The following is a 25,076-nucleotide window of genomic DNA, read 5'->3' as shown; positions in this document are numbered from 1 at the left end:
TTTTCAGGTGGTTCATGGCAAGTTGGGGTTTGGAACCCATGTGAGGCCACAGATAATTATGAAGATACTGAAAATAGTTTTATTGGTTCTGTCTGATTTGTGCTGTTGTTAATTTTAACTTGATTTACATGTTTTTTTTATTGTACATTTCTGAGTTGTTGATAAAAATGGTGCCATTCTTTGGTCATCCCAACCAACTAACTCCTCCAATGTAGGGATGAGGAATTTGTGGTCTTCCCATGTTTGTTGGATTCCATCTCCCTTAATTTCTGACTGTTGGCCATGCCTGCTGGGACTAGTAGAGTCCAACAACCTCTGAAGGGTCACAGGTTCCTCGACTCTGACCTAGAGATTTGACACATATATAGATTAATATGCCTTTCTGCCATCATGGAAAGAACTAATAGCAAGTTAGCAAAATTGTACCATTCAAACGGAGAAAGTATAAGATCAGAGCATTAATACCCTATCTGTTGTGTGTGTTAAGTTTTCCTCTGGGGTGGGCAGGGGGGAGTATAAATTATCTACTTGACATGTTGTTACATACGATTATATCCAACATAATGCAGTTATAATGGCAGGCATTTGCACATTGCCCATCTACCAGGTGCAATCATGACAGGCCACACTAATCATCTGGAGAAAATGTGAAAATGGACCACTCTTCTGATTAAGGACTACCACACGTTTATTAATTTAACAGCTTGTCTTCAGCTTTGTCCATCTGCTCATTCAAATGTTTGTTGGCTCTACATTTACTTTAGGAGAACTGTATCCAAACTGATTTATATAATGACTGGTTTCGAGCGTGTAGAACCCTTCACCTGGCTGCCAGACCAGACCGGACCAGGGAGCACATTTTCATGTGGCATTATTTTGTTGCTGCTTTTCCGGAAACTAGCAACTACACTGGTACCTCGGGTTACATACACTTCAGGTTACAGACTCCGCTAGCCCAGAAATAGTACCTCGGGTTAAGAACTTTGCTTCAGGATGAGAACAGAAATCGTGCTCCGGCGGCGCGGCAGCAGTGGGAGGCCCCATTAGCTAAAGTGGTGCTTCAGGTTAAGAACAGGTTCAGGTTAAGAACGGACCTCCAGAACGAATTAAGTACGTAACCAGAGGTACCACTGTACCTGTACTACATAAGAAAATTAGAAGTTCTACCTGTGATAATCTCAGCTGAAAATAGTATAAAAGGTACATTGATTTATTTAAAGTTAAAATATTCCACAACCACTTCAGTCTTCCCAACCGAAGAGAACAAACAGCACTTCTTTCCTTAAACAAGTGAAAGCATATTTTTCAAAGCGGTGGGTGCAAAACGCTTCCTTGGTGTAACTGTAAAATCAGAGACTACCACTATTACTATGACTTAATGTGATGCATGAACTAGGCCAATGTTTCAAAATTAAATGAGCCATCAGAAGCTGCCTATAGATATGTATGAAATACAAGCAAAAGTGAAGTATACAAAGGGTGATTTTATTAGTGCAGCAATTTCCTTAAGCAACATAAGGGGAAAAGGAGAGTTAGAGTAGAAAGCATTACAGTTAGAAAAGGAATATAGATAGAGAGGTGACAAAGAAAACCTATGTAAACTAGGTGCATATATACATGTATTGGATGATCAATATATACTGATGAAACTGAGAAAGTGCTTTTGTATATTTGTTTGTTTTAAATAATACATTTTTGGAGGGAGGAGTAATAAAGCAGCCTGTTATTACAATATGTCCCATCTACTTACATATAACACTCAAGTTGGCAAATCATTTGAAACAAAGACAATAGACAAGTTACGCCATCTGTCTGGATTGGTAACAGAAACATTACTTCCTTTAATGAGGGCATTTTAAATTAATTTCTTCATTGTTACACCATCGGCTAAGTCAGATCTGTCTTACCAGTTATTTCTTGAATAATACTATACATAAGATGGATCAACATGATCTGAATGAGTTAAGTTCAAGAAAGTAAGTGACTGAGACATGGGGAAATATCTGGGACTGGGTAGGTTTAATAACTGGTTGTTATGAGAGGCTTCAGACTATGGTAGCAACTCAATTCATTCCTTCTGTTTCATAGGTGCAGCTTCATTGATTCATGGTAAAAGGCAAAACAACTGCAATTAGTTGTAAAGATGGATTAAGACCCTTAAAACACCTGCTCATTTAGACCAGGTGAGAGGAGGAGGAGGAGGAGGAGGAGGAGGAGGAGGAGGAGGAGAAGAAGAAGAAGAAGAAGAAGAAGAAGAAGAAGAAGAAGAATCATAGAATCATAGAGTTGGAAGAGACCACAAGGGCCATCGAGTCCAACCCCAATAACATCTGGAGGGCCAAAGGTTCCCACACAGCTGATACAGACCAAATTCCATTCCAGCCATTGTCACTGCTGGACAACTGCTTATGACCCCTTTTACTTTTCAGGATTGCACCATGACACATACAATGAACAAAAAAATCATTGCATATTAAGTTCTGCTGGAGGTCCCTACAGGGGATGAGTAAGAAGGATCACACACTTCTGCTTGTCCTACCACTTCCCACCCAATAAAACCTGCTCTGGAACAAATGTCCATCACCTGTCCCATACCTTCTGATTGTCTTGACATTCTTGGGTGCCATTGTGTGCTTCAGGGCTAAGGGGCTGCACATAGAGTGTAAAACTGGGGGCTTGGACTCTTCCACTCTGTTTCTTGGTGAATATGGCTGGGTTAATGGATTAGGTCAGCCATGGCCAAACTTGGCCCTCCAGATGTTTTTGGACACCATCCCTAGCTAACAGGACCAGTGGTCAGGGATGATGGGAACTGTAGTCCCAAAACATTTTGGGGGGGCAAGTTTGGCCATGCCTGGATTAGGTTAATGGATTGGGCAGCTGGAGGGCTTTCAGAAAGTCCCCTCTGGTGGCCAGATATCTCCAGGGTTTGGTGGCCTTTGGGCAAGCTCGCTTCCTTCTTGCTACTGCTGCTCTGCCTATTCACTTGCCCTCTTCTTTTAGACCCAATCTGCAGAGCTACCCAGAGGGAAATGGCAAAGTGGGTGTTGGTTGCCGCTCTTTCTTCCTGCACCTCTCACACATCGAGGAGGCAGAGGAGAAGCAGAGTCCGGGGGCTCCAGGAAATGACCATGGTGGCTGTATGGTAGGAAAGGCAGATGAGCCCTTCCTGCTTTCCGTCTTTCATCTCTGACATGGCTGTTGCTGTAATAAAAAAATTCCTTCCAGTAGCACCTTAAAGACCAACTAAGTTAGTTCTTGGCATGAGCTTTCGTGTGCATGCACACTTCTTCAGATACACTGAAACAGAAGTTGCCAGACCCTTCTATATAGTGAGAAGGTGGGGAGGGGTATTACTCAGAAGGGTGGTGGGAATGGGAGATTGGCAGATAGCTGAGATGAGCCTGTTGACGACTCTTAACGACTGCAATAGGTCTTACAGGAAAAGGCAAGGGGTGAGAAGGTGAAAAATGGCTTAGTCATGTATAATGAGATAAGAATCCAATGTCTTTGTTCAGACCAGTTCAGACCATCTATGGCTGTTGCTGGTGAAGCATGCAAAAGTTGTATTTTGCCTTCGCCCCACAATCCCCCCAGGTAAGACTCAAACAGGTACGGCTTGCTCTCCATCCCAATGCTGTCCCCACTGAGCTAACAAGGTTGGCTCCTTTAAGAACGTGGCTGCCTTGAGCCAGTTTCTTCTTAGTGGTGCTTTCTGCGCCGTGCCCTGCTTAGTCAAAAGAGCCTTCATTTGTTGTCTGTACGTGTGAACGCTTTAAGGGAATTCATGTGCGCACACTATGAATATACTGCCCTATATGAATATAGTATATAACAAATTGTATAATGGTAAATGAATAAAGGTTAACTACTTCTGTTAAGAATTAGACACTGGAGCCAAGCGATTCTATGCCCAGAAATCCACCAGGGAATCACCCTGGCAGATGTTCTGCTGTGTCTGAGTCTGAGAGTGGAGGGTAAATTCAAAGAAAAACAAATTACATACTAAGCCGTGACAACAGACATACCTGGGGAAGTTATGCCAGTAGCAATCAATTGGGGACTATGCCCCCAATGACATCCACCAGCTGCCCACAGACACCGTCAGGCAGTGAGCTCATGGTATCCATGCCATACCCCAAGAAACACCTTTGCATCACCCCACCCCACGGGGTAATGCAGTTGCACACGCAGAATCATAGAATTGGAAGGGACCCAGGGGGTCATCTAGTCCAACCGTCCCTTACTGGGATAGAACCTGCAACCTTTGTGTTCTCAGCAACACGCTCACCAACTGAGCTATCCATTACTTATATACCAAGGAGGCAGCTGGTTCAAATACCCTACAGCAGTGGTTCTCAAAGGGTGTGGCATGAGAGAAAGGCAAGCGTGGCAGGAAAGTTAGACAGGACACCTGGAACAAGAAGGGTTAGCAATGTGCTCTAGTTTCCATGTGTGCACATTGCAAAGTGCTCCCTTTTTGTGCAAAGCACCCCTTCTCCTGTTTCATTTTAAGTTGAGCTACACCAGAGACATCACCTTGCCAACAAAGGTCCGTATAGTTAAAGCTCTGGTTTTCCCAGTAGTGATGTACGGAAGTGAGAGCTGGACCACAAAGAAGGCTGATCGCCGAAGAATGGATGCTTTTGAATTCTGGTGCTGGAGGAGACTCTTGAGAGTCCCACGGACTGCAAGAAGATCATACCTCTCCATTCTTAAGGAAATCAGCCCTGAGTGCTCCCTGGAAGGACAGATCCTGAAGCTGAGGCTCCAAGACTTTGGCCACCTCATGAGAAGACTCCCTGGAAAAGACCCCGATATTGGGAAAGATGGAGGGCACAAGGAGAAGGGGACGACAGAGGACGAGATGGTGGGACAGTGTTCTCGAAGCTACCAGCATGAGTTTGACCAAACTGCGGGAGGCAGTGGAAGACAGGAGGGCCTGGCGTGTTCTGGTCCATGGGGTCACGAAGAGTCGGACATGACTAAACGACTAAACAGCAACAACACCAGCATGAACGAGCACGTAGGCTAGGAGTGGGGGAAACCAAGCAAAACCAAAAATCCAGTTACCTCTTGTTGACAGCATCTTGTTATGCCACAGGCTTGTTTCTCAAAATCCTAGGGTGGCGCATCTGGCTCTTCAGAGTGACCCTTTTCAGCGCAGAGGGCTCTCCAGTTGAGCAAACAGCCCTTTCTCCATAGCTGCCAACTATCATCCTTGTGAATACCAAGTATTCAGGACCAGAGGCCAGAGGTACAGCCCCATGATTATCTATTACATTTGTATATCGCCCACATTGACTTCTATGGGAGGAGCATTTCTTATACCAGTCTGGGGCCAGGGTCATTACAGGGTTTAGGCACTACCAGCCCTACATCTGCACCACAACCCATTTTCAGAGACTCCGCTGGCAGGACTTGGCTGGGGGAGCTTTTCCTCACTTGGGGGGGGGGGGCTTTTGGCAGTGTTCTGGGGAGGGGAGGCGACACCAGCATAGCTTTCATCCTGCCGCTGTACCTTCGTCTCCACTGGCTGCATGACACTAACATTACTTTCTAAAGTCGTGGCAGAAGATTAAGCCCTAAAGGTTGCATGCTAATGCTTTGTAGCGTTTCAGTGCCTTGTGAAATCAAAAGCGAAACAGGAACTAATTGTTACCCATAAACTCAAATGATATATAGAATAGATTTGAACAAATCAAGGCTCTCCTCTTGCCCTGTTTGGGTTCAGGGAAAACATATTTTCTTCCAACTTCTTTATTAGGACATGAATTGACGGGCTGATTGTTTATTAAACAAGGCAAGATTTTGTTAAGCAACTGCTGGAACATATTTTGGCAAGAATAAAGCTCAGAGAATCCAGTCTGCAAGAAGAGATTAGTATAACTCAGTACTGCATATCCATTAAAAATTGCCAGGAAAGTTTTCTGGGCTTGGGTTCAGAAATGCTTTCTTTCTTTCTTGCAAGTGATGGTGGGGGCAGCAGTTGCAGTCTGTGGGGAAAGAACAGCAGGGTTCACTTTTCCATCTCCTAGTTGCAACAGGTAGCAGCCCATGAAGGAACCAAGCCTGATAGCAGATTGCAAAGGCTATGAAGGCAAGGCATTCATTTGACAAAGGAAATGGCCAGAATTCCATGACCATCAGCATAACATGAACTTTACAAGCAGTGTTTTTAAGTATCTGCTTACCTCAGGGTTGGCTAGGTTGGTGCCTGCCCAGAGCGCAGGCCCAGGGGACACAAAAACCATGCCTCTCCACTCTGGCTTGGAGTGCCTGCTCATTCACATGCTCTGGGCGCATAGCTGTCAACTTACAGATTTGAAAATAAGGGACCAGCAGCCTCGAAAATAAGGGATCAGCAGCCAAAATAAGGGATTTTCCAAACACAGGTATGTTCAACTTCTGAGCCCCTCAGAGCCAAAGGCAGAAAGCCCAGCCAGCAGCCAAACGAAGCCTCAAGTGGTGGTTCCCACAGCGCAGCAACCCGGCAAAGGGGATGCAGCAAGGAAAACCACTGTCACCTCTCCGCTGGGAAGCGCTGAGCAAAGCCGAGTCCCCAGGCAAGGCGGCCAATTTGATCGGCACAAGGCATGCAAGCTCCACCCCCCAGTCGTTCTCAGACTCCTTATTGGGTGAGCAACGCAGCCAAGCAACACAGTTGGAGCCTCCCTTCTCCCTGGCCGGCATGGAGGGAGGAAGGGAGAGAGAGGAGCTGCTTCCTTTGAAACCCGGGAAATTTAAGGGACCTCATCAATAAGGGACAGCAGCGGGACACAGCGCTGGGATAAGGGACTTTACCACCAAATAAGGGACGGTTGACAGCTATGTCTGGGCGGCAAGGTGAGGTGTGCAGGCTCCTCTGGCCTCAGTGAAGGAATCTAGTCGCTGGCGTGGGCAGCTGCAGCAGCCCTGCAGGGTCCCCTTCCCAGTAAGCTGGTGATGAGAGGGGAGTGCCCAGCAAGGTTTTGAGAGAGCCAGGAGAGTTGCAGGAAGAGGAAAAAGGAAAGGAGGAGGAAGAAGGGAAAGCAGCAAGTGCAGGGAGGGAGGCAGATAGACAGACCAACAGAGCACGTGATGGAGGAGGGGAGGCGGAGCACAGCAGACCCCCCCCCCCGGATGGCTGCAGAGGAAGTCACTGGTGGAGCAGAAAAGGTGACGAAATGCAAACTTTTTGAGTTTCTGGTCCATGGTCTCTCCCAGCCAAAATAGCTCCTTGCCAAGGGCAAAGGGAACTGAGATACTCCTCTGTTTTTAAGGCATTACCGAAGACCTAGTACAGCGGGTGGCGCTGTGGGTTAAACCACAGAGCCTAGGACTTGCCGATCAGAAGGTCGCGGTTCGAATCCCCGTGACGGGGTGAGCTCCCGTTGCTCGGTCCCAGCTCCTGCCAACCTAGCAGTTCAAAAGCACGTCAAAGTGCAAGTAGATAAATAGGTACCGCTCTGGCGGGAAGGTAAATGGCATATCCGTGCGCTGCTCTGGTTCGCCAGAAGCGGCATAGTCATACTGGCCACATGACCTGGAAGCTGTACGCTGGCTCCCTTGGCCAGTAAAGCAAGATGAGGGCCGCAACCCCAGAGTCGGCCACGACTGGACCTAATGGTCAGGGGTCCCTTTACCTTTACCTGGTACAGTGGTACCTCGGGTTAAGTACTTAATTCGTTCCGGAGGTCCATTCTTAACCTGAAACTGTTCTTAACCTGAAGCACTACTTTAGCTAATGGGGCCTCCCGCTGCCGCCGCACCACCGGAGCATGATTTCTGTTCTCGTCCTGAAGCAAAGTTCTTAACCTGAGGTACTATTTCTGGGTTAGTGGAGTCTGTAACCTGAAGCGTATGTAACCGTACTCACATTGAGGTATTGTTTCAACTATACCTCCTTCTCCTTATTATTATTTTTTGGTTACACAGTAAACAGATAAACAAGGAGCAGTACAACTATTGTCTCCCCATTCAATTCATAGTCTTTTTCACAGTTCTTAATTTACATTTGGTGAGAGACACTTCCGTCGCAGACACTTTCTGTTAAACTGAGTGCACTATGACACACAGACACTTTTATGTCTGCAGTCAGATAAGTAGAATTCTGTAAACCAAAACATGGCATTGATTACAAGGCTGGAACACATGTTACAAAACAGAGATCGAAGTTTTCAAAAACAATGATTAAATATTGCTCAGGTGAAGCATATAAGGACAAAAGAGCACCAGAATTATAAAAAGAAAAAGGACTGTGAAGTGGGATGCACCAAAAATGACCAGAGCAAGACAACATCTCAAATTTCATTCCTACTTCAGGATAAACAGCGAACAATCAAACTTAACAATTGGGATAGCTTAAGTGAGTGATTTAAGCTTCGTAACTCAAGAAAAAATAATAAGCAAATCTTTGCAATCTAGGTAAACATGTATTCCTGGTCCAAGAGTTGCGATCATCAACTGTACCTTAATGCTGAAGTAAAATGTATACAGCAGAGAGCACTTTCCTCAGTCCTTGATCATGAGAAAATACACAGTAGCAAGAATTTTAAAAACCTGTAAGAACGGCATTTGAGATAGGCTTAGGGGACCTTCTATCATAACCAGTTTGGTGCTTTTTGGCACACCCTATCTTCCATGAGGGATGCGGGTGGTGCTGTGGGTTAAACCACAGAGCCTAGGGCTTGCTGATCAGAAGGTCGGCAGTTCGAATCCCCGCGACAGGATGAGCTCCCGTTGCTCGGTCCCTGCTCCTGCCAACCTAGCAGTTCGAAAGCACGTCAAAGTGCAAGTAGATAAATAGGTACCGCTCCAGCGGGAAGGTAAACTGCGTTTCCGGGCGCTGCTCTGGTTCGCCAGAAGTGGCTTAGTCATGCTGGCCACATGACCCGGAAGCTGTACGCCGGCTCCCTCGGCCAGTAAAGCGAGATGAGCGCCACAACCCCAGAGTCGGCCACGACTGGTCCTAATGGTCAGGGGTCCCTTTACCTTTCTTCCATAAGTCTACCCCGCCCCTCATAAAAGCATGATGTTCAACAAATGATGTTGGACCCAAACTCCTCAACCAGCATGACCAATAGTCAGGGATGATCACAGTGGTGTAGCATGGGTTGTCAGTACCCAGGGCTGCACAGAGAGGTGGTGGGATGGAGGGAAACGGACAGAGAATGCATGCGCATTCAACTGCCTAGCAGTGTCCACGTCACCCGGAAGATCGCGAGTGCAGAGATAAGGAAAGAGTCATTCCATTGTCTGCAGAGGTCACTTCCTGGTTTGCATGCAGAAGCCATTTTCAGTGGAGCCCAGTGGCAGAATCACACAGCTGTATTGAGGCAGCAGTGGGTGCTGAAATTTTGCGTCCCTAAATTTTGCTCCAGGGGCAATTGCCCCTGTGTCCTGCCACGCTCCGTCACTGGACAATGGGAGTTGTAGTCCAACAAGAGCTACATTAAAGATGCCAGAGAAGTAAAACAGAATAAAAAGGTAACAGATGGTTTTTCTGATTCTAAAGCACACTCTTCTGAGGCCTCACATACTAGATCATAACTCTTTTAATCTCCTGGTAACGTTCAGAATTCAAATAGCAAAAGGGTAGAACTTGCGAGAATTGCCATTTTGATTACCCAGTAAGGCATCATCTACACTGACGTTTAAGAAACAGCAAGGGATGTTCTTGACAGTTACAGTCCCCAAAGATCTTACACATTCCTCCAGACACATCAGCAGCCCTGGGAAATATTATGCTACGTGTTTAAAGAAGAACAAACAAACTTTCCAAGGCCTGTGGAAGGAGATAATTACTTTACAGGTTTGGTCAGGATCCTCAAGGATATGCTGTTGAACATTGGTTAATTTTGCAGGAGTAAATCTCCCTTCTCTTTCTTCCTTCATTCAGCAACCACAACTCTGATCCAAAGAGTCTCTCAGACCCCATAATTAAATGAAGATAGTGCCAGCTCAAAAAGCATTTAAACAGCCTTGTAATGGGTGACCGTTTTCAGAATTTGTTATTTCACAGCTAGCATTCCTATATAAAACCGTTACATAAACGCAGTTCTTAATTTCGTTTTTCAACCTAACCCAATGGATTTGAGGTAATCTGTCGGTCATTTCTGAAGCTGGTGAATGGATGGCATTTCACTCCAGTAGAGCTCCACTCCAAGAATAATCTCTCCACACTGTAGAATCGTGAATTTCTCTTCCCTCGTGGGAGAGATACGTGCATTTGGCGATAGCTCAGATATAGTGCAAGAGGCCAATTCTGCTTGATCCACCATTAACCCTTCTCTCAATCTCTATGGACACCCAGGATCAAGTCTTCCTCAAAGAGGTCAAATTGTTACTGATAGTGGCGGGTAGCATGGAAATCACACCAAACTGGAAAACTTCTTTATACCTTGATTCAATTTTCTGTGAAACAGAAAGTTTTCTATTCCTATGCTTACTCCCCATTTGTTCTCTCATTAAATGACAGCATGTTCCACCAATATAAAAAGAGAACTGTTCCTGTTGGCAGATTTACGTGTAACTGATGCTTAAAAAAAAAAAAGGGTTGTGAAAATTCACTACAACTGATGTTTACCTGCATTATTTATGCCTGCAATGCATTTTCCGTGTCTTTCTGTGCAATGATGCTGCCACGTAAGCTGTGTGTAAACTCCACTAGTTTACTAGCACATTAGTGTCATCCTACATTACAAGGTAATTGCTTCAAACCACTGCTCCGTACCGAAACAAAGTGAATCCTGTAAATCACTTAAGAAAGCCGGATGCTGAATCAGCACTCACAATTAATGTTGACTCTATTTTGGTACTTCCCATTAACTAAGAATATTTAAAAAGATTAGTTGCACATATTAGTTGCGCTATTAAACACCAGTTTAAACCTATTTCTAGTCAAGCAAACATACCATTGACACTATTTTATGGGATTGCTAGTGCTTATTCGTAAACATATTAATTCTACAGGAAGCACAGACAAGCTTTCTTTGGCATGCGGGAAATGGTTGCCATTGGTAGCCAGAGACAGAAAAGACACAAACGCTTGCTTGTTTTATTCTGCTACAAGGCCACCGTCCAACTTGTTGCTTCTTTTCCTTCTCAGTTTCCCTTGCACAGCCTCAGTTTGGAGGTGCAATGACATACTGTATTTTTCCATGTATAAGACTAGGTTTTCCCCCTAAAAAATAATGTCAAAAATTAGGGGGCGTCTTATACACTGGGCCATCTCCACCCATTTTCTTAAATCTGAGTCCCCCCCCCAAATAGGGGGTGTCTCATGCATGGGGGCGTCTTATAGACGGAAAAATACGGTTCCCACCACTTTGACAATGGCTTGCATTGAGATGGCCAACTCAATGGTTTTGTGAAAATCAATAACTTCCATTGTTTTAGTAAGGGACACAGTGCTGGTTACATCTGAAGGGTGCTCAGTCTTTCTACTTGCATTCCACAATGAGAGGGTCTGGAAATGACCAAGAGGTCACTGGACAAGTGGCTGGACAATTGCACCCTCTTATGTACTTTCTAACAGAACTGGCTAATCTTGCCCTGTGTTGAAATTGTGTGTTTTTTTCCACTGTTCATTTTTACAGGCAGATTAAAAGGGATTGAAGCTAAAGCTAAGGGCTTTGTAATGGTACCAGCAGAAGCAAATTAACATACAGGAGTCTTTGAAGTTTTATTTCCCCTAGAGATAATCCTTATGTTTTGAAATCATGACATTATATTGGTGATATTTCTCATTTGGGATAGCGATACTACTAGGTTAAATTCTTTCTTTCTTTTTAACTGACAGTCTCAGAGACTCCAGTATCAGATTTGAAATATATCTCAGTGAAACAAATTGAAATTATCTGCACATTAAGAGCATTAGTAAGACAGGAAAATTACAGAACTGTGACAAAGAAAACCTACAGATTATAACACTTTCCTGAATTTTCAAAGTTCACAACCTAGAAAAATATTGTAGGTTGATTTTTGAGAAAACACAGGAATTGTGCGGAGAGGTCACACACAAAGAAGACGGAAATGGAGGCTATTCAAAATATATCATCCTTAAAACACTCCAAAAAGCCCAAATAAACTTCTGCTCCAAATAAAGCACGGTTGGGTGACACAACAGAATGACAGTTCACAAAGACAAGGACTGAGGAAGCCTGACATAGTGGTGAGTATTGGACAAATCGCAAATATAACTGACGCACAAGTGGAAGGCGAACAGGTGGACCTACAGAGGGTTCATGGCTCCAAAGTCCAAAACTACGCAGGAAATTGTAATCTCCTGGAGATGGTTAAAGTGTGTTACCAAGTGGAAGACCTGAGAACCACTTCAGCAACAATCTTATGCAGAGGGGTACGGAGTGATCGCTCGGCAGAAGAACTGTTAGCCTTGGGTATCGTCTGTAAACAAGACCTCAAGGTTCTCTCATCATGGGGTATCATTGGAGGCATCTATACACACAAATTAGGGATGCAGGTGGTGCTGTGGGTTAAACCACAGAGCCTAGGACTTGCTGGTCAGAAGGTTGGCGGTTCGAATCCCTGCGACAGGGTGAGCTCCCGTTGCTCGGTCCCAGCTCCTGCCAACCTAGCAGTTTGAAAGCACGCCAAAAAGTGCAAGTAGATGAATAGGTACCACTCCGGCGGGAAGGTAAACGGCATTTCCGTGCGCTGCTCTGGTTCGCCAGAAGTGGCATAGTCATGCTGGCCACATGACCTGGAAGCTGTACGCCAGCTCCCTCAGCCAGTAAAGCGAGATGAACGCCGCAACCCCAGAGTCGGCCACGACTGGACCTAATGGTCAGGGGTCCCTTTACCTTTTTATACACACAAATTATTCAATAAAACCACAGCCTTCTCTGGTGCTGGAAGGTGAGCATCCAGGAAACTGCCCAGGTAAGTACGGGAACCTACTAAAAAAATCCATACGTCTGCACATATACAGATGCAATTTCTGAGGGGTGTGGCGCACTGATGACAATTTTTAAAAAATAAAATTGTTTTGTGGGAATATATCTGCTTTTCAGGAGAATTCCATTTTTGCCTACAAAATGAGCAACATATAAGTCATATTCAGTAATATTAGTTTAAATGGTAGAAGGAAAACAGTAATTTTGCCAAGAGTAGGGCAGCCCCTGAGATACAGAATAGATTATACCATTGTACATCCTTTTTGTAAATATAGTGGTGCCCCGCAAGACGAATGCCTCGCAAGACGGAAAACCCGCTAGACGAAAGGGTTTTCCGTTTTTGAGCTGCTTCGCAAGACGATTTTCCCTATGGGCTTGCTTTGCAAGACGAAAATGTCTTGCGAGTGTTCCGATTTTTTCTCGCTCCCCCCTTTTTCTAAGCCGCTAAGATGCTAATAGCCTTTTAGCCGCTAATCCGCTAAGCCTTTAATAGCCGCTAAGCCTTTAATAGCCGCTAAGCCTTTAATAGCCGCTAAACCGCTAATAGCGCTAATCCGCTAAGCCGCTAATAGGGTTGCTTCGCAAGACGAAAAAACCGCTAAGCGAAGAGGCTCGCGGAACGGATTAATTTCGTCTTGTGAGGCACCACTGTACTTAATGCAAGTTGTGACTCCTGTGCACGGCCATGTTGCGTCATCATTCCCAGTCTGGTTGAAACTGCAGAGTGCACTTGTTGAGTTCTCAACGAAGTTAAAGTTCTCTGCAAATCAAACTTAGGCCAAATCCAATGTATCATTTTCAAGGCCATGGCTGAATTTATCATGGCAAGCTGCCAGAAGGTTAATTTAGCTTTACCCTACCCCCAAAAGACAAGCCTTTTAGTTTGTGTGTGTGTGTGAGAGAGAGATAGAGAGAGAGAGAGTTTTTGAGGAGGGAGACCCCCCAACAGGGACAAGGGCTCAAATCCCACATTTGTCAAAAGATTCCTGCCTGGGGGGGGGGTTGGACTAGATGGCCCTTGTGGTCCCTTCCAACTCAATTCTATGATTTTATGAATGCAAAATACAAGCTGCAGAACTGCACCAGACAAGAAATCCGTGGGTTGGCTTATGCAAACCATTCACAGACAAAGCTACTGATTGCTGGTGATTATAGAGCATCAAGGAAGGGTCTCAGGTCTGCAGAAAACTAGGGGTTGCCAAGGTGATGGGGAGGGGTGTCAGGTGATAGGAAAGAGTGTCATCTTGCAGAAGGCTTGGGTTTTGGGAGAGGTGCACTGGGAAGAAGGAGGACAAAGACCAGACCTCCCTGAGCTGCTGGATAGGCTAGAACTCTGTGCGGGGCCCAGATGTCAGTACAGTGGTACCTCTGGTTGCGAACGGGATCCGTTCCGGAGCCCCGTTCGCAACATGAGCAGAATGCAACCCGCGCCTGCAGATCGCAATTCGCCGCTTCTGTGCATGCGTGTGACGTCATTTTGAGCGTCTGCGCATGCGTGAGCGGCGGAACCTGGAAATAACCCTTTCCGGTACTTCCAGGTTGCTGCGGGACGCAACCTGAAAAGACGTGACCCGAAGCAAACGTAACAAGAGGTATGACTGTACAGTGGTACCTCAGGTCAAGAACTTAATTCGTTCCGGAGGTCCGTTCTTAACCTGAAACTGTTCTTAACCTGAAGCACCACTTTAGCTAATGGGGCCTCCTGCTGCCGCTGCACCGCCGGAGCACAATTTCTGTTCTCACCCTGAAGCAAAGTTCTTAACCTGAAGCACTATTTCTGGGTTAGCGGAGTCTGTAACCTGAATCGTATGTAACCCGAGGTACCACTGTACTATCTTGGCTCTGGCTGGAGGAGGCTGCCCTGCAAGACTGGGAGCTGTGACTGACTGCGGCTTTGGAACGAAGCTTGCTGAAGCTATGACAGAGGCAATGAGAGACATTCTTGGGGTACAGTGGTATCTCTGGTTATGAACTTAATTCGTTCCGGAGGTCCGTTCTTAACCTGAAACTGTTCTTAACCTGAGGTACCACTTTAGCTAATGGGGCCTCCTGCTGCCACTGGAGCACGATTTCTGTTCTCATCCTGAAGTAAAGTTCTTAACCTGTGGTACTACGTCCGGGTTAGCGGAGTCTGTAACTCAAAGTTTGTAACCCAAGGTGTTTGTAACCTGAGGAACCACTGCATAACATTCTGCATTCCCTCCACTGTAGACTCAACAGGTGTAAATATTGAGATAATAAACCATATTTCAGAAAGACACCAGTCTCTGCTGTGCCTCCACCTTCCCAACACAAACTCAGCCCTGCCTAAGTGCCGGGAACCCCTGGAATTTCGCACCACTCATGAAGACTGGGGTGGCGTGTAACTATATATATATATCCTTGAAGAATTGCTTATTTTTATTATTATTATTAATATTTTATTAAGTTTTATCAATAGAAAAGTTCAGAAAAATACAAAAACAAAGAAAAATACAAAATTACAAAATACAAAAATACAAACATTAAACACGAAAAAGAAGAAGAAAAAACACATATAAAAGAAAACAAAACTCCCTCTTTTTTTGATTTCTCATCTTTAGTTAACTTATTTTCCTGACTTCCTCACACCTCCCTTTTTTGTATCCCTTTTGAAAATTGGTTCAGCAAGTTCATATCCTATTAATTTATCTATTATCAATCCCATCTTACATTTTACCTTGTTGCTAGAACCCCTTCAATTCATTTCAATGTCATCAGCATCTTGAAGAATTGCTTAAACTCACCCCCCCCCCAAACCAGTAGCTGTGTTACACATAAGTAATTCCCAGAAGCAAATCGTGTGACTGCAGCAATGGAACAATTGATCTTGTTGCCTGGTCTGAAACAGGTTGAACTTTTGTAAGTGTTCCAGCTGAGACCTCTGCAAGGCTTTAGGGCCACCCATGGCTTGTTTATTTACTTGCTATTTATTTTAAATAAATATATTTGTATTATCGCAGTATCATAAAAATATATCACAGTGGTTTACAACAATATATAAACATAGAACTTTCTTCCCCTGCTCCAAGGAGCCTTGAGCACAGAGGCAGTAGGTGGTGGAAGCTCAAAAGATCCTCCACCAAATCCAAATCCCTTCTGAGATCCAAAATAAATCCTCTGCTTGAAGGATATTAGCTACATTGGCACTAATATGGGGTCCTTGTACATTTCCGAGCGCAATTCAAAGTGTTGGTGCTGACCTTTAAAGCCCTAAACGGCCTCAAAGGCCCAGTATGCCTGAAGGAGCATCTCCACCCCCATCGTTCAGCCTGGACACTGAGGTCCAGCTCCGAGGGTCTTCTGGAGGTTCCCTCACTGCGAGAAGTGAGATTACAGGGAACCAGGCAGAGGGCCTTCTCGGTGGTGGCGCCTGCCCTGTGGAATGCCCTCCCATCGGATGTCAAGGAAATAAACAACTATCTGACTTTTAGAAGACACCTGAAGGCAGCCCTGTTTAGAGAAGTTTTAATGTTTGATGTTTTGACATTTTTTTAATATTCTGTTGGGAGCCCCCCAGAGTGGCTAGGGAAACCCAGCCAGATGGGCAGGGTAGTAGTAGTAATAATAACCATCATCTCATCCACCTCCTTTCTGCAATATTTAAGACATTCTCACCACCCATTTTCTCCTCTAGCTGCAACACAGTTAGTCCAAAGAGAAACCCAGTAATAGATGTTTGGTGATCACTGGCTGCGAATCCGTTTCAAAACTTGGCATTAAAATGAGGTCAATCTAAAGAGACAATCAAGCAGACTGCCTCACAACTGGATACCAAGATATAGAACTCTCTGGCATTCCCTGCGGGGCTGACAATTCAAGGCTTACCAATTATGCTTATAAACCAATGGCAAAAGCCTAAAACCATACCTATCAACATGTTGATCCTGTGACTTGACTGGTGACAAAAGGCAAGATCAATCATTCCACATGAATCCAAGAGTCACAGGGAGACCACCAATTAATCACTGCCAAAAGTAGCATTTAAGTCCCCTGTAAACAACAAATGAAACTGCAGCCTCCAGAAGAATTCCTACCAGCTGCTCAAAACATGCATTTATTTTTGTCATTTATATGCCATCCAATTAACCAGGTCCTCTTGGTGGTTCACACCGTCAAAATCAATAAAATAGGAATGGAATCAAAACGAAAACCAATCAGCACAAAAACTGTACCAGCACAAATAAAGTCCATATCACCTTATACAGACCAGGAAAAATAAGAGCCACCCCTTTGTGGAATGCAAACATTTACACATAATATGGAGCCTTGTGCAATGGAGATCGGAACACCTCATAAGTGAGGTCAATAATGCCAGCGATAACAGATCCCAAACAAGCCCCAAAATAATAACCGGATTCTTGACTAAAGGGGGAGACTGAGGCTAAGATTTAGCAAAGTTCATTTTGCCTGTATTTTTCTCTTCGCCTTCTTCCAAGTATCTCCAATATGAAAAGCTTCACACGGTTTACAACCTCCTTACTCTTTCCTTTGTTTCTCACTACTTTAATGGAGGTATTTTTTAAAAAAAGGTGTATTGTCATTTAAAAAACAAAAGCAAAACAGACTTGTGGAGGTGGAGAGGCTGTAGCTGCTTTTATTCATCTCGACTTCTTCTTCTGCCACTTCCTGATTTTGAATGAAAGGGAGAGGAATTGCAACCAAGAATTACCGTATTTTTCGCTCCATAAGACACACACACATTTCCCCTTACTTTTTAGGAGGGAAAAAGTGAGTCTTATAGAGCAAAAAATACGGTACATTTATCCCCCTTGGAGTACAAGCTGGAACAGGAAGTGGGTGCCATTCATGTTCCCATCGTTGCCACTTCTTTAGCAGTGCCTTGCGATGAATGGGGCACTTCACATCTCTCCTGACTCCAAGCAAACCAACAAAGAAGGCGCTATATACCAGATATATTCTGTTTATATTTTTGGAGGTTTTTCTTTCAGAGCTTTTCCCAAGTGGGATATAGATCTGGCGGATTGGTTCCAAAGAACGCTGCAACTCAGAGAACGTGACGGATGCATCCAAGGCAAAGAATGAGCCTGGGATGCTTCAAAGCTGTTAAATTGCAACCCACTTGGGACAGAATACCCTTGGTGGGGCCAGTAATGTAGCCAAAGTGTGCTGAGTCCATGAATGCTTTCACCCAAGAATTATTATGCTGCTAACTCACCCTTAAACGATTGCCTCTCGAGGTCCGAGTCCAGGTGAATGGGAGGAACCAGGTAGGAAACTTGGCCGTGGTGTACCTGCCCTGTGGAAAAACAAGATGGATGAACGTCTAGTATTTGAATGTGAACTGTTGGTAGAGATTAATAAATCAGAGGAAGACTATAGTACACCAGAGAAATAATATAAGGCATCAACCTATTTTAACAGGTCTGGATAAATGGAATATCTCTGAAAAGGGACTTTCAAAAAGACACAAAATGTCTTAATCAACTAATTTAGGTAAACAAATAAAATACAAATGGAATAAGCAGAGCCCGCTATTTGCATTTCAACTAAAAGCAACAACAAAAGGGGAAAATTCCCCAACTAAAGTTGGTAAATGATACAGTCAAAACTTCAGGGAAGAAGTCGGTAGAATCCTTAAAATATTAGTCTATATTATAGAAATCAAATAACCTCAATAAAGGAGTAATATTGAAGTTTATATCTGAAATAAATATTCCAAAATTAACTGAGGGAGATCAGGAACTACTGAATGAACCCACCCCTAACAGTGAAATACTCTAAGTCATAAAGGCTTTGAATGAGAATATGGTGCTAGGCTGTGAAAGTTTATCATCAATCTATAAAATCTTTCATGATTTCCTACAGACCTATATCACCGCTGAACAATGACTAGAAGATATTCACTGGCATTTCGGCAAAAAGATTAAATGGTATAAATACATACAACAAGATCAAAGAGGGATTTTATGGAAGGGAAATATTAGGGACATAACGAAAACACAACATACCGTGGACTAAAAATTGTTTCATTTTTTATGTGTTTTGTGATTTAGCATATATTATTTGTAGGTTCATTAGTTTGTCATATTCTTTTATGATTTTGCGTGTTATGTTGGCTTAACTTCAAACCTGTTACTGTGTACACTACTACTATGCAAATTCCAGTTTTCGGTGTTTTACAATTCCTATTTTGGAAATACAATGTTTGTTTTCCTTGTTAAAAAATTAATATAGAATATATAAATATTAATTTAAAAGGAAAAAAAGAAAGGAAGACAGCAGAGCCTACTATCATCTATGTTATCAATCTTGGTTTAAGAAACCCTGGCAATTAATACAAGTGATAAGGAAACAGAAAAAGGACACTTTTATTTTTAAAAAATGTCAAACATATTAAAAAGCTACAGATAATGTTGTTCTGGCATTAACCAAACCAGTTATCATTAGAATTAAACAAAAGAAAAAAAACACCAATGAAATATCTGGGAACAAGCGGAACCAAAAAAAAGGAAGATTTATATGTATGCATTCCCAAGTCACAGCAGCTGACGACCTTTCACCAAACTGGCCATTTTAGTTAGATAAGCCTTTGACTGATAGGCTGACTTGTAAATATGTTGCAACAGGTTTAAAGTGATTGCTTATATTGATTGTGTTGGTGTTTTACCAACATTATTTTTATGCTACACAGCGTTATAGAATTGGAAGTGACCTTCCACCCGCACAGACATTTTTATTTAGGCACTGAAAGGGAACTCAAAGGCAATCTTGTTCAGTTCTCTTGGGATGGGGGAAAATTCAGTGTGCAGAGCATGGAGGCTATTGGCTTGCGAATCTGGTTAGACTTTTCTGTTGCAGTCACACACGCGAAGGTGCTGCTTGTGGAAACACAACAAAGTGTTTATTATAGGAAGTCTATGACCTGGGTGCCGGGACGCGGGTGGCGCTGTGGGTTAAAGCACAGAGCCTCTTGGGCTTGCCGATCAGAAGGTCGGCAGTTCGAATCCCCGTGACGGGGTGAGCTCCCGTTGCTCAGTCCCTGCTCCTGCCAACCTAGCAGTTCGAAAGCACGTCAAAGTGCAAGTAGATAAATAGGTACCACTCTGGCGGGAAGGTAAACGGTGTTTCCATGCGCTGCTCTGGTTCGCCAGAAGTGGCTTAGTCCTGCTGGCCACATGACCCGGAAGCTGTACGCCGGCTCCCTCGGCCAATAAAGCAACCCCAGAGTCGGTCATGACTGGACCTAATGGTCAGGGGTCCCTTTACCTTTACCTGACCTGGGTGGGATAGATACTTTTTAGAGTTCTAAAGTACACCGAGGTGCACAAAACAAAGGCGGCCATGCTTGCCCGCTTGGAGAGATCAATCCAAGACGATTTCGTAATTCGAGGTCCCACAGGGAAGTGTGAGAGGGAGGTGGAATTTAGAGAGGATGCAGCCTGAGAATATCCGTCTCAAGATCAAGGGATAGGTCATCACAGAGATATTTTTAAAAGCCTCAGAGGAACCTGGAGCTCCCTTACTGTGTTTTAACCCCATGCAAACCTTTCTTTGAAAGCTGAGCTGCACCTCGACTTCCAACAAATCCCTCCCATTGCAGGAAACCCACTCCTGATAAGTGGCCAGCCAACCTCTCCTTTAAAAACTTCTAACAAAGGAATGTCCATCACTTTAGATAAATATACCAGTTGTGGGGAGGGAGGGGGGTCGTGACTCGGCAGAGTCAAAGGGAATGTATGGTGCTATTACAATTTGTTGGAAAAGAATATGTAAGGAAAACAATAAAAATTCACTTGAAAAAAAAAAGGAATGTCCATCACTTTAAGACAGGGGTCAGCAAGGCTTAACTTGCCTGGGCCAGCAGACGCGATTTCCGGCATCTGTGCATGCGCAGACACGATTTCCAGAGCCATGGAAGCGAGTCCCCACACCGCACTGTGCCAGGACTCACCAAGTGGGTGGCTCGGTTTGGGGACAGCTTGTAAAACGACCCCCCCTGGGCCGCTTGTGGCCCCTGGGCCTTAGGTTGCCGAGTCCTGATTTAGGAGGTTCCTCTGTCCTCAAACAGTGACAGTCAACACTCAAGGCTGTTTGTTGCTTAGATCAGTAGCAGATAGAATAGCTAAACAGTTTTTTATTAGGAGGGGCCCTTCTCCTAGGACCCTTCACCATCTTACAAGTGCACTGAAATATAATTACCAGCAATGCCAATACCACTCTTATCCCTGTTGCATCAGAAGCAACCGTAATCTCCCACTGTTTAACCTCCTTTACAGGTTAAACTGTCTGGTTGCAGGCTATGAGCACGTGGTTGTGGAGCATGCGCATCTCTGCATATGTATAGCTGCAGGGTGCACAGAGGCAGTTGCAAGGGAAGGTGGTAGAATCATAGAATCATAGAATCATAGAGTTGGAAGAGACCGCAAGGGCCATCGAGTCCAACCCCCTGCCAAGCAGGAAACACCATCAGAGCACTCCTGACATATGGTTGTCAAGCCTCTGCTTAAAGACCTCCAAAGAAGGAGACTCCACCACACTCCTTGGCAGCAAATTCCATTGTCGAACATGATCATTTCTCCCCATATGTGATGACATGGACCGGCTAGAGTGTTGGGGGGCTACAGCTGGGGAACCCCCAAGGGAAAGCAGCTCAGAGCCAGGGGATTGGTGGTGGGACAATGATGAGTGGTCAGGGGGAGAAGAGGGAGCAACTGGGAAGAGGAGGGGTCAGACGCTGGAGATATAACATGGCTTAGTCAGCTGGGAGAGTCTGTGGCAGAGATCATTCCCAAAGTGGAGGCTGGAGAGGAGAGGGGCCAAGAGGCAGAGCCAAGATGATGATGATTATGAGGAGGATACCGCCCTATACCCAGAGGTCTCGGGGTGGTTCACAGAACAATATCAAAATATAATACCACAATATACATAATCAAAATAAGAACAACCCAATAACCGCCCCCCACAAAGAACCACATTTTACAAGGGCACAGGATGTCAATCAAATCAAACAAAGGCCTGGTTAAAAAGGAACTATTATTATTCATTATTTCTTGTGAAGAAGCCAGGGGGTCTCCCCCTCCTGCTGCGACCAGCTCCCCTTCCCTCTGGTCTCCCAGAACCAGAAGAGGTATAAAGAGGGAGAAGCAAAGCAGGCATGCATGGCAACGGAGTCTCAGATTGCTTGGGAAGGACCCAGGAGAGGAGGAGACTTAGGGAACTGTGGGGTGGCGGGGACCTTCAGTCCCCACGACTGCCTCCTAGGGACAAGATCTACCAGGACAAGTAGCTGTGCTCACTAGACCCGGCCTCTTGAGTTGACCTTGTTTCCTTGGATAAAGAGTTAACTTCACTGATGCCGTGTGATTTATTGCTGACCTGCTCCTGACAGCCGCTCCTGACATGTGCCCACAAGCCCAGAAAGGTTAGTGACCCGTCTAACCACAGCACCACATTGAAATATTCCACAAGTAAAGGAATAGGCCTTGCACATAGTTTCCACCAGATGGCTCCCTCTGCAAGCACTGGGATACTGGCAAAATTCTCACTTCAAAATTTAAACTGGGCATGTGACTCCTGAGTATGAAAAATATGTCTGCTTCCTTGCAGAAGCAATATTGGCATGTTTTTGCCTCTGTTTTATTTTAAAATTAATAATATACATGTATCTACCATGAGACCAATTAATGACAGTCCGATAAAAAACATGAGAGTAGTGGATAATTGATAGATGGTAAACCTTGTTGCAATAAGCAGTTATTTTCAAGGCTCAGAACCACGGCAAAGTTTCTTATTTTGTTAAATACATAATTTCAGTTCCCCAGTGTGCTAGAGAAAGAGCTGTAGGCAGAAACTTATTTGCATTAAAAATATGCAGTTATCACTCACCGGTTTTCCATAACAATTTACACTGCTGTTAATCTCTTTTCTATACAGGTTAAGTTAATGATACGTAGATTGTGGTAACAGTTAGAGTAACCTTCCTATTCCAAATAATATTTGTGCTATAATAAAAACGAGTTACTTCCTCTTGTGAGGCATATTGGAAGTAATTAATATTGTTCCCCACTGAAATGTGTTGTTGTTGCTCTAAGCAGTTTCCCAGTGAGCATCATCTCGAGCGCGGACCTGCTGTCGTTGTAGCTGGGGTTTTTAAAAAAACGACTTTCAGAAATGTCCCACATTCAACCGCTTTGGTGGGCTATAATGCATTCATAATGCACTGAAAAATAATGTCTGCAAGAAATCTGCTATAATGTACTCCTTGGCACTGCGGTTGATTTTGAAATTAGCAGCACCAGGTAGGGGGTGCATTAATTATTTCACTACCTTGACAGAAAAACCAACCAAAAGCTCAGGAATTCAAATTCCAGCCTTGCTTGTGCACTTATTTTGGCTTGATGGCACCCTCTGTCTCAGGAGATAATGGAGTGTGTCTCCGGGGGTGAAGTCAAACCGCTGTGTTAGCAAAGTGACCTCCCTGGGGCACAAGCCTGGTCCTGGGATGCCCAGATGACAAGACCTCCGTCTCGGCCTCACTGATGAGACCCAAAGAATAGCAGAACAACATTTGGCACCTGCTTGGCTGCAGGAGTTGCCGGAAGGAGGTGTATCAAGATGCTATCCAACCGCCTTAGGGACTCCACTCCAGATTTGTGTAGGGTTTACTCCTTCGCCTTTTCTTCTCCTGAAGATATCCCACAAGGCAGTGGAGGTTTAGGATCAGAGTTTTCCTTCTCCTAGATGGGCTACTTTCCCAGGTTGTTGAGCCCAATCTGCCCCTCACTTTCCTCTAAAGCACGTGCAGAAACCACCTCCTTGACCACTGGACTCACTATTGGTCTCATCTACTCAGTCCGCTGGGTCTCATCTTTGCATGCAGGGGAAGTCCCTAACTCACTGAGGGTTTGAGACCCATTGCCTACCTTCACCTGGTTTAGCTGGCCAGTCAAAGCTGTTCCCAGGATGTGGCCGCTGCTGCAGGCTGACAGCTTCTAGGAGCCACAGGCAAGAACTGAGTTCAGGGTGGGGACCAAAGGTGAACAAACTACTCCAGAAGGTGCAAGACATGTCCCTCACCAGAGGTACCACCCCTCCCCTGACACCCCATACTGTGACTCACGTTATCATGATCCTGTAAGCCAGCCTTTCTCAACCTGTGGGTCCCCAGATGTTGTTGAACTACAACTCCCATCACCCCTAGCTAGCAAGGCCAGAGCTCAAGGATGATGGGAGTTGTAGTCCAAGAACATCTGGGGGCCCACAGGTTGAGAAAGGCTGCATGTAAACTATCAATTTAGAACTTTTGAATAAACCTTGTTCTCACATGTTCTTTACACACACAAAACACTTTAAATTCTTCTCCTGATTTTTTTTTTTTTGCGCACCCCAGCAAGCTACAGGCAAATCTAAAGAGGAAACAGGAAGCCGCTGTGGGAAAGATAAGGGGGTGAGAGCCCTGAAAAGCCTATAGCACATTTGTGATCCTCTTAAGAAACCAAGGTGTGACTGACGCATGAACCATCTGTTTCAAATTTTAGACATAAATATAAGGTTTGAGGGCATTAAGCGTTTAGGGGTCACCCAAAGAGCTGCTGTAGGGAGGTTGCTTCTCCCTCCCAGACATCAAGGATAATTGGTTCCAGTTCCCAGCTGATCTGGGCCAGAAGAGCTGAAGGGAGGTGCCCTCTGATCCCATCTATGGGCCAGAGGACTAAGGGCCAGTGGAAGGTTGCACCCCCTGCCTCCCAGGAAAAGAGTCACAGCAAGGAGAAGATGAGCCTGGCCTCATCATTGTCCAGAGAAGGAGTAGCTGCAGGTCATTTGCTTCCACCCTCGTCTCTGCTAGAAAGAACACTCAGTTGCCCTATGACTGCAGAACTGAAGGGAAGCCTGCCTTGGCCCATCCATCAGCTGGGGAACAAAAGGATGGTGGAGTTCTTCTCGTTACGGACGGGGTTTTGCATGGTTTTGTATCATTGCAGCCTACTGTAAGCCACATTGATGATCATTTGATCAATAGGCGGGATGTAAAACAAGAAAGAAAGAAAGAAAGAAAGAAAGAAAGAAAGAAAGAGGTGAATGTCACCTGGAAATTCTTGCAAACATTTCCTAAATAATACCACTGAATATTCCATTTCAGGATTAGATGTATTTCTGAGACCTGAACAAATCTGGTCAAAGCTGGAGAATGTCTATTGT

General features: G+C 44.6%; 1 protein-coding gene across 22 annotated transcripts in view; it reads right to left on the bottom strand.

Moving 5' to 3' along the window:
- The window catches only part of ADGRL3 (adhesion G protein-coupled receptor L3), a 548,667-nt gene that overhangs the window by 180,953 nt on the left and 342,638 nt on the right, over positions 1-25,076 (bottom strand). For all 22 annotated transcript variants that reach the window (XM_081176098.1, XM_081176093.1, XM_081176095.1 and 19 more), the window contains one exon: positions 18,094-18,174. In XM_081176098.1, coding sequence (XP_081032224.1) covers positions 18,094-18,174 — 81 coding nt within the window. The remainder of the gene's footprint in view (positions 1-18,093; positions 18,175-25,076) is intronic.

Source organism: Podarcis bocagei, assembly GCF_964188305.1.
Source record: "Podarcis bocagei genome assembly, chromosome: 17".
NCBI classification, from domain to species: Eukaryota; Metazoa; Chordata; class Lepidosauria; order Squamata; family Lacertidae; genus Podarcis; species Podarcis bocagei.
The sequence above is the reverse complement of the archived record's forward strand: the minus strand, read 5'-3'. Positions and strand labels throughout refer to the sequence as shown.